Source organism: Arachis ipaensis, chromosome B4, assembly GCF_059453495.1.
Source record: "Arachis ipaensis isolate K30076 ecotype BB chromosome B4, ASM5945349v1, whole genome shotgun sequence".
Lineage (NCBI taxonomy): Eukaryota > Viridiplantae > Streptophyta > Magnoliopsida > Fabales > Fabaceae > Arachis > Arachis ipaensis.
The window spans coordinates 99,275,012-99,284,658 of NC_142439.1; the positions used below are offsets into that span (position 1 = coordinate 99,275,012).

The 9,647-nt window shown below is 47.9% G+C and overlaps 1 protein-coding gene across 1 annotated transcript; it reads left to right on the forward strand.

Annotated features, from left to right (window-relative positions):
- The first annotated feature begins 2,481 nt into the window (after window positions 1–2,481).
- On the forward strand, window positions 2,482–4,371 carry LOC148568538 (uncharacterized). Its single transcript, XM_088484719.1, has 3 exons — window positions 2,482–3,348; window positions 3,619–4,138; window positions 4,358–4,371. Exons 1-3 carry the CDS (start codon window positions 2,482–2,484, stop codon window positions 4,369–4,371), a joined length of 1,401 nt encoding a protein of 466 aa, XP_088340845.1.
- Window positions 4,372–9,647: the final 5,276 nt, after the last annotated feature.

Genomic DNA, 9,647 nt, shown 5'->3' on the forward strand with positions numbered 1-9,647 from the left:
TCGCAAACACCTCACCACCAGATCGGTATGGACCATGCATGAGATCCAGAACGTCGCCAAAGATTACATCAACGACGAAGAAGTCAGCCAGGTCGTCGCCGCCAACAAGCGGCAGCACGGCAACGCCCAGCGCGGCAATTCGGCTTCTCACCAAAACCCAACACTCAAAGAGAATCAACGGGACCACCCCAGGCCGACTAGCCGACCACCGAGAATAGGCAAATTCTCTAATTACACGCCCCTGACAGCACCAATTACTAAGGTATACCACCAAATAGCAGATCGAGGCATCATTCCGAAAGCCCGGCAACTCAAAGAAAGGACAGGAGGCAACAAAACCCTTTACTGCGAATACCACCGAGGTTACGGTCACAGAACACAAGATTGTTTCGACCTTAAAGACGCCCTTGAACAAGCCATACGAGACGGCAAACTCCCAGAATTTGCCAAAATCATCAGAGAACCGAGACGCGCGGAGAGAGATAGGTCGTCGGAGAGGGAAGGACGTAACCCGAGAACCCAAAAGCAACCCCCCAGGGAAAGCCCAGAGGAAGATCCAACCATCATAGTAAACGTCATCACAGGCAAGGACGTATCAAGCAAGTCAAAACTAACAATGAAGAAAGACCTCAAGGTAATGGCTATAAGGAACCAAGTCCCAATCTCCGCGGCCGACAATACGATAACGTTCTTACCAGAGGACTGCCAACACGGCACCTCAGCCGAGGATGCCCCTTTCGTCATCTCAGCTAGAATCGGAACAGGACTCGTACGAAGGATACTGGTAGACACCGGGGCAGACTCAAACATCCTTTTTCGAGGAGCCTTCGATAAACTCGGACTCCGCAACGACAACCTCCAAACACACCGCCACGGCGTCACGGGACTCGGAGACAACTTCCTCAAACCAGATGGCTCAATCACACTTCCCATCACCATAGGAACGAGCAGCCAGAAGAAGACAATCCTATCTGAATTCGTAGTCCTAAAAGACTCCACAGCCTATAACGTGATCCTCGGAAGGAAAACAATCAACGACTTCTCCGCAGTTATCTTTACCAAATACCTCCTTATGAAATTCAGAACCGACGACGGCTCCGTCGGCACCATCCACGGGGACCGAGAAGTCGCAGCCGAATGCGATAACACCAGCCTAGCCCTAAGGAAGAAATCCCGAGATGCGGCTGGAGTATTCCTAGCCGATCTGGATGCCCGACAAGACGGCCAACCCAGGCCAGAGCTAGAAGGGGATATGGAAAAACTACAAATAGGGCCAACCAAGGAAGAATACACCTTCATTAATAGGAACCTCCCATATGACCTCAAAGAGGAGCTCTCTCAACTCCTGAAACAAAATAGAGACCTGTTTGCATTCACACCAGCCGACATGCCGGGAATAAACCCCGACCTAATGTCTCACCGTCTAGCCGTGGACCCCAAAGCTAAACCAGTAGCACAAAGGAGAAGAAAAATGTCACCGGACCGAGCCATCGAAGTCAAAAAACAAGTTAAAGCCCTACTCGAGGCCAACTTTATCCGAGAACTCCTCTACACGACCTGGCTAGCCAACGTCGTACTAGTGAAAAAATCTAATGGGAAATGGCGCATGTGCGTCGACTACACGGACCTCAACAAAGCTTGTCCGAAGGACGCCTTCCCCCTACCAAACATCGACGGATTGGTAGACGCTGCATCCGGTCACCGATACCTCAGCTTCATGGACGCATATTCCGGATACAACCAGATTCCGAGACTTATCCGGTAACAAATTAGAAGTCTACATAGACGACATGCTCGCCAAGACCGAATCCAGCAAACAACTAACCAACGACCTCGAGGTCATAATGAACACCCTACGAAAGCACCAAATGCGACTCAACCCGGCAAAATGTGCCTTCGGAATGGAAGCAGGAAAGTTTCTCGGCTTCATGATTATACAACGCGGAGTCGAAGCAAACCCAGAGAAATGCCGTGCCATCCTTGAAATGACAAACCCAAAAAACCTCAAAGAAATCCAAAAGCTCACCGGCAGATTAACGGCGTTATCACGTTTTCTCGGGGCATCGGCTCAAAAGGCAATCCCCTTCTTCAAACTGATGAAAAAAGGAACACTTTTCAAATGGGAAACGGAATGCGAAGAAGCTTTCCAACATTTCAAAAAAGTTCTAGCGGAACCACCAATCCTCGCCAAACCTCAGACAGGGGAAACACTGTACATATACCTCTCCATAACGGAGGAGGCACTTGCAGCAGCACTAATCTGAGAAAACGAGAAAAAGATCAAAAACCCATATACTTCATAAGCAAAGTCTTACAAGATGCGGAAGCTCGCTACTCACGCATAGAAAAGCTAGCTTACGCACTCCTTATAGCCTCCCGACGCCTACGACAATACTTCCAAGCTCATTCCATGACGGTCCGAACCGACCAAGCGGTCAAACAGGTACTACAAAAACCCGACTTAGCAGGAAGAATGCTAGCATGGTCCATCGAACTATCCCAGTTCGATATCAAGTTCGAACCTCGATACGCGATCAAAGCACAGGCCATGGCCGACTTTATCGCCGAAATGACACCAGGAGACTCCACCCCGAATCGTGGAAGCTACACGTTGACGGCTCCTCGAATACCACCTCCGGAGGCGCCGGGGTCATTCTCGAAAGCCAAAACGGAGTCGTGATCGAACAATCAGTGAGATACGAATTCCCGGTCTCAAACAACCAGGCAGAGTACGAGGCCCTCTTGGCAGGCCTATCCTTAGCCAGGGAAGTCGGAGCAAGGGTCCTAGAAGTAAATACCGATTCTCAGGTAGTCAGTTCCCAAATTAACGGAGACTACCAGACACGAGATCCCCTACTCCAACAATACCTCGCCAAGGTAAACAAACTAAAGGAAGGATTCGAGCACATTACCATACAGCACATCCCTAGGGAACGAAATGCCAGGGCAGACCTACTCTCCAAGCTAGCCAGCACCAAACCCGGACACAGTAACAAGTCGCTGATCCAGGAAGTTGTCAAGACACCCTCCGTGTCAACAACGACCGACGCTCATCTGACAATCTCAAACCGGGGATCTTGGACCTACCCTATCCTGCAATACCTCCTCGATGGAACACTGCCACCAGACCCCAAAGAGGAAAAACGAATAAAAAGGGAAGCCGCCAACTATACCATTGTCGCAGGACAGCTATACAAACGTGGATTCTCGCAACCCCTGCTCAAATGCATCGAACCCGAGAACACGGAATACATACTCCGTGAAATCCACGAAGGCTGCTGCGGTCACCACGTCGGGGGCAAAACATTAGCCCAAAAAATCATCAGAGCAGGCTACTTCTGGCCCACGGTTATCCGGGATTCCATACAAATAGTTAAAAACTGCAACAAATGCCAAAGGCACGCCAATATTCACCAAGCCGCACCGCACCAGCTCAGCACCATATCGGCAGAACGGCCGTTCGGCACTTGGGGCATCGACCTCGTCGGACCCTTCCCAACGGCACCCGGCCAGCTTAAATACCTCATCGTCGCCATAGACTACTACACTAAATGGATCGAAGCCGAACCCCTGTCCTCCATAACGGCAACCCAATGCCGAAAATTCCTTTGGCGTCAGATCATCACCCGATTCGGGATCCCCGAGATCGTTATCTCGGACAACGGAACTCAATTTACCGACAAAAAATTCAGAGAATTTTTAGAGGGGCTACATGTATCCCACCGTTTCAGCTCGGTAGAACACTCTCAGACAAACGGACAGGTGGAATCCGCGAACAAAATAATTGTCAAAGGACTTAAAAAGCGGCTCGACGAAGCCAAAGGACTATGGGCCGACGAACTCGGGTCGGTCCTATGGTCATACCGAACCACACCTCAAACAACAACGGGAGAAACACCTTTCCGACTAACATACGGTGTTGAGGCGGTCATCCCGGTAGAGATCGGAGACCCAAGCCCCAGAAAAACGGTCGGAGGTAACGACGAGGAAGCAGAACGAGACCTCATTGACGAAACAAGAAGCATAACCCATCTCAGAGAGCTAGCCCTAAAGCAAAGAATCAGCCTGAGATACAATCACGGAGTCATCCGGCGAGAATTCGCGGCCAACGACCTCGTCTTACGACGAAACGACATCGGTCCCCCGACCCCAGGAGAAGGGAAGCTCACCCCCAACTGGGAAGGACCATACAGAATCAAGGCCGTAATCGGAAAAGGAGCGTACAAACTCCAACGGCTCAACGGCGACGAAATCCCGAGAACATGGAACGCCGCCAACTTGCGACGATACTACGCCTAGACCAACCCACAAGGTCGCACCCTTGCCCTCATTTCTGTTTTTGTACTTCTCCTACCAGTTTACAAATTCTAAAGTTTTATTTCATCTAAGTTTTAAACACGGGTACTCTTTCCCGCCAACAACGGAGGGTTTTAACGAGGCCCAACCATCAATAAAAATTCCATTAAAACAGCTATTTATATTTTCCTAAATGTCTCAAAAACGGAACGGAAACACGGCCACAATTGGGGGACTGATCACCCCCCAGGCCCAAAACACGCGGATATCCATGAAAAAACCCGACCAAACGACGGTCCGAGGGAACAAAATAGCCTAAAAACGGAATATAAAGAAGGCCCGGACGGCCCAAAAACAATATAACAACGGAACATACAAAAAGGCCCGAACGGCCGATAAACACTAATAAAACGAAAGTTCGGTGTTCCAAAATCCCAAAATACACGGCCCTTGGCCATCCAAAAGTATCCAAAAACACAGTCTGAAGAAAAATCCAAAAAAGATAAAGATAGAAAGCTACTCGAGGTCAACGATCTGGCCATCACGAACAATCTTGAAGGCCCCCATCACGGACACATCCGCACCAGGAGCCAGCACTAAGGCCTGAGCCCTCATCGTCTCCTCGGTAGCCGCAATCGCACCCTTTGCATCAGCCAATAACTCCGCCTTCTCCCTCCTCAAGGCAGCAACCTCGGCCTTCAAAGTCTCTGATTCACTGAGAAGCACGGCCGCCTGAGAACCCGCATCAGAAGCCCGTTGCCGCTCCTCCGCCAGTTGAGAAAGAAGCGAAGTCTCAACCTCGGAAAGCCGGAGAATCTCCGCCCCGGCTTCCTCAGATGACTTCACCGCCTTCTCCCTAGCAACCCCGGCAGCCTCAAGCTCCTCCTTCAGCTTAGCCACCTCAGCCTGAGAATGACGGAGCTTCTTGTCCAACAAGCCAACTTGTGCCATCACGGGCTCGGCTTTCCGAACAACAACGGCAGATCGGAGAAGAGCACGATACACCGACTTAGCCTGGAACGAAACATCGCAGCCATCAAAAAACGGCTCCGTCCCAGGCATCAAGTGCTGATCAATAAACCCCGGAGCATCGAAACGTCGGTCCATCACACTGGGCACCAAACCTTCATCCTCGAAGGTCTCGCTGCTCGGATCCTCAGGCCTTCTTCTCTTCCGAGAAGCCTCAGCAGCCGTCACCACAATGACTTCAGGAGAGTTCGTAGGCTCTGGAGAAACTTGAGCCTCGGCCCGCGCACCCGAGGAAACCACCTCCTGAGAAACTGGCTGAGAATCCACGGCAGGGTGAGAAACAGGAGTAGCCGGAGACGACAACCCCTCCTCCAGGGCCATCGCCGCCTTCAAACGAGCCAAGGATGTCAAGCCACCAGCCATCTCTACTGCAAACAATACAAAAAATCCCAAGTTACAAAAACGGGAAACAAAACATAAAAACCAAAGAAAAAACAGACACACACCAACATATGACCGGTAAGCAACCGGATCACCCATCACGTCCCGGGGATTAAGAGGACGCTCTCCAAACAACTGCCACAGAACGAGAGCAATATCCCGCTCCTCCGAGGACAGGAACTCTTTCGAAACCCGAGTAAAAACCGACGGACCCGCCTTAAAATTCCAGTAAGTGGGGAACCGGCGATCACCCTCCAACGTCAACCAAAAGGGATGATGTCCCTCCGCGGGACGAACCTTAAAATAACCACTCTTAAAACCGTGGAAGGAGTCTTCATACAAACCGAAAATCCGACGATGGGGCTGAGCTCGGAAAGATACATACCCCTTTTTATGCTTCCCCTCCTTAGTCAGAAGAGTACACAAGAAAAGGAAAAGAAAAACGTTTACTGAGGCAGGTAACTCTAAATAATCACAAAGGAGTTCAAAAGACCGTATTGCCGCCCAGCTGTTCGGATGTAGCTGGGACGGCGCCACGGAGCACCGATTCAACAACTGCTGAACAAAAGGAGAAAAGGGAAGCCGAACACCAAGCCGGGTGAACATCGCCTCATACACCCACATCCAATCCGGCACTGTCGAGGAGTCGAGATTGGTATAGCAAACCCTCTCGTCAACCCCAGGGAGGGCAAGCTCGTAGTAACGTTCGGCATCGCCACCCCCACAAACAGCCCCTTCATCACGGAGCCGTTGGAGGTCCGCCTCCGTCATCCGCGACGGCGTCCCCCAAACATCACTGGTGACCCAAGAAAAAAGGTCAGGGACACCCCCCTCCGGGGCCACCGGAGCCCTCACACCCTCCGTCCGTCGGCGAGCCATACCTAAAATATCGGCGAAGCACCACCGTCAGCCAAACCTCACGGCAGAAAATGACGGCGGGTAAAAAACCAAAAAATACTGCCACCGCACACCACCAATTATACGGTGGCACTCGCCCCAACCCTTTTTCTAGGAACCCAACAGAACTATCTAACCACCATACAAACACCACAAAACTACTCTAAAAACAGCTACACTTAGCAAAAACAAAAACAAAATACTACAGAAAACAAAGCAGAAGAAGCAAAAAGAAACAAGAGAAATGCTAACCTGATAAATCGAAGGAAGACAACCCAAAGGAAAGACGCTGCAAAAGAAGACCAACCAAAACCACGGAAAGCAAAAATGAAGAATGAGGAATGCTCTGGTTGGAAAAGGAAGCAATAGAGAAGTAAAAGCAGAACGAGGGAACTGAAGGAGGAAAACCAAAACGGTTTCGAAAAAAGCAAAATGGCAAAAATACCCTTAGAGAGCAAAGCAAACGCAAGGGCAAAAAAGGAAAAGCGCAGCTCGCAATAAATACCCCCCTCGAAAGCAGATAACGCCTCGAAGAACGCAACAGACGCGACTGATACGGAAGAGTCACGTCAGATCTAAACGGTCAGACGAATCTACCACAATACGAAAACCGAGGCACCGACCTCATCCCAAAGTGATCAGACGGGCACCCGAGAAAAAAAAATCGAGCCCATAACAAACGTCTCCCAGCGACAGACCGATCTCGTTCGCTCTCCCGCTGCGGGGGCAACTGTTACGGATCCGACCCACGGATCCCGCATACCCGGTTACCCGGTACAACCCGTTTCGACCCGAAGGCCCAGAACCGGCCCTCCCAAGCTCCTAACCAACTTTCGAATTCAAACATCTCCCTTATCTCAGCCAAATAAGATAAGATAAGATATTCGCCATCACCTATAAATAGAGGACCCAGGTCCCTCCAGGTATTCATCCATTCCACATACTTTCTGCCTCTTAGATCCATTCTGACTTGAGCGTCGGAGTGTCTTTGCAGGTACCACCCCCCGTTGTTCCAATCAAACAATCCGGTTCCGGCTTCGCCCGCGGGTTCCCGATCCACCCTTCAAACCGTACCAGAGACATCTCGTACAATAATTTTAATTTAATTTTTTTTAATAAATAATTTTTGTTAGTTGTCTTTAAGAGTAATTTCCTCTGTCCCTAGCTATCTATTCTTTTACGACGAATTTCATCATTCACATTTTTTTTTCTACCAAAGATAGGAGACTCGAACCCGCAATCTCTTAATTGAGTATGGGGAGACTATGCCATTTGAGCTATTACTCATTGGCAAATTGGAAAGATATGTGACTTGAACCCGCGACCTCTTAATTGAGTATGGGGAATCTATGCCATTTGAGCTATAACTCATTGGCTCAAAAATTTGGAAAGATAGGAGACTCAAACCCGCAACCTCTTAATTGAGTATGGGGAGTCTATGCCATTTGAGCTATTACTCATTGGCTAAAATTTGGAAAGATATGTGACTCGAACCCGCGACCTCTTAATTGAGTATGGGGAGTCTATGCCATTTGAGCTATAACTCATTGGCAAATTTGGAAAGATAGGAGACTCGAACCCGCAACCTCTTAATTGAGTATGTCTATGCCATTTGAGCTATTGCTCATTGGCAAAATTTGGAAAGATAGGAGACTCGAACCCGCAACCTCTTAATTGAGTATGGGGAGTCTATGCCATTTGAGCTATTACTCATTGGCAAATTTGGAAAAATAGGAGACTCGAACCCGCAACCTCTTAATTGAGTATGGAGAATCTATGCCATTTGAGCTATTACTCATTGGCAAATTTGGAAAGACATGTGACTCGAACCCGCGACCTCTTAATTGAGTATGGAGAGTCTATGCCATTTGAGCTATAACTCATTGGCCAAATTTGGAAAGATAGGAGACTCGAACCCGCAACCTCTTAATTGAGTATGAGGAGTTTATGCCATTTGAACTATTACTCATTGGCAAAATTTGGAAAGATTCACATTTGATCAGGCAGAAAATAAATAATAAATTCGCGAGTGTTTAAGTTTTAAATTTCTCAAATATTTAATACTTACTCAAAAAATTCATTCATAAATGAGAAGATAGGATAGATACCATTGACACGGCAAATCTATTTTTAACGAGTCTTAGATAACACGTTTAGGAAATTAATAAAAAAAAGTTATAAGTAAAGAAGATTCCTAATCCCTATCCTATACCTATTCCAGGTGTTCTGATACAAATAAATGTAATACATAAGAAATTGTCAGAGTACATAAAAGAATATCACATTGACGAACTTCGAAGTAGTTTTCGTGGAAGCGTGGTGCTTGATTTGATTGCATTTAATTTGGGGTATATATAAGGAAAGAGGATAGAGGAAAATAATAGGACTCGTCATTAGAATCTGCAATATTATTAAGTAACGAACTATGGGTTGTTTTTGTTTCGGTGGTGGTGGAAAGAGGAATGCTCAAGAGAAAGTAGATAATAAGAGAAGTGAAAGAATTTATAAGGATGCACGTACAACAAAAACTGCAACTACAACTAACTCCACTACTGCTCCAAAACCAAAATCTCATAGAAGCGGTAGCGGCGGAACCAAAGACGGTGACTTAGTTATTATGACAGCTGCTGCCTTCGACAACACCGCAACTACTTCTGCCGCTTGCGGTGGCGGAGGGGGTGGTCAGCATCATCATCATCATCATCATGAACACGGTGGAGGTGGTGGTGGAGGGGGTGGTCAGCATCATCATCATCATCATGAACACGGTGGAGGTGGTGGCGGTGGAGGTTGTGGTGGTGGCGGTGGCAGCGGAGGAGGTTGTGGTGGTGGCGGCGGCGACAATGGCGGTAGAGGAGGTTGTGGTGGTGGCAGCAGCGGTTGTTGAAGTTTTATTTTGAATATATATTCTGTTCTTTTTAGTTTTCAGTTTGAGAATTTTTATTTTATAATAATGTTTGAAAAATAATAAAAAATCAATTTAAATAATTTAAAGTTGTGTTATTTAAAATTCATTACTTATAGTTAAAATAATTATATAATTT

Coding starts and splice junctions, on each gene's coding strand:
- LOC148568538 (XM_088484719.1), top strand. CDS start 2,482: ATGGTCCATCGAACTATCCCAGTTCGATATCAAGTTCGAACCTCGATA. Junction 3,349..3,618: donor CAGGCTACTTCTGGCCCACG/GTTATCCGGGAT, acceptor CTTTGGCGTCAG/ATCATCACCCGATTCGGGAT.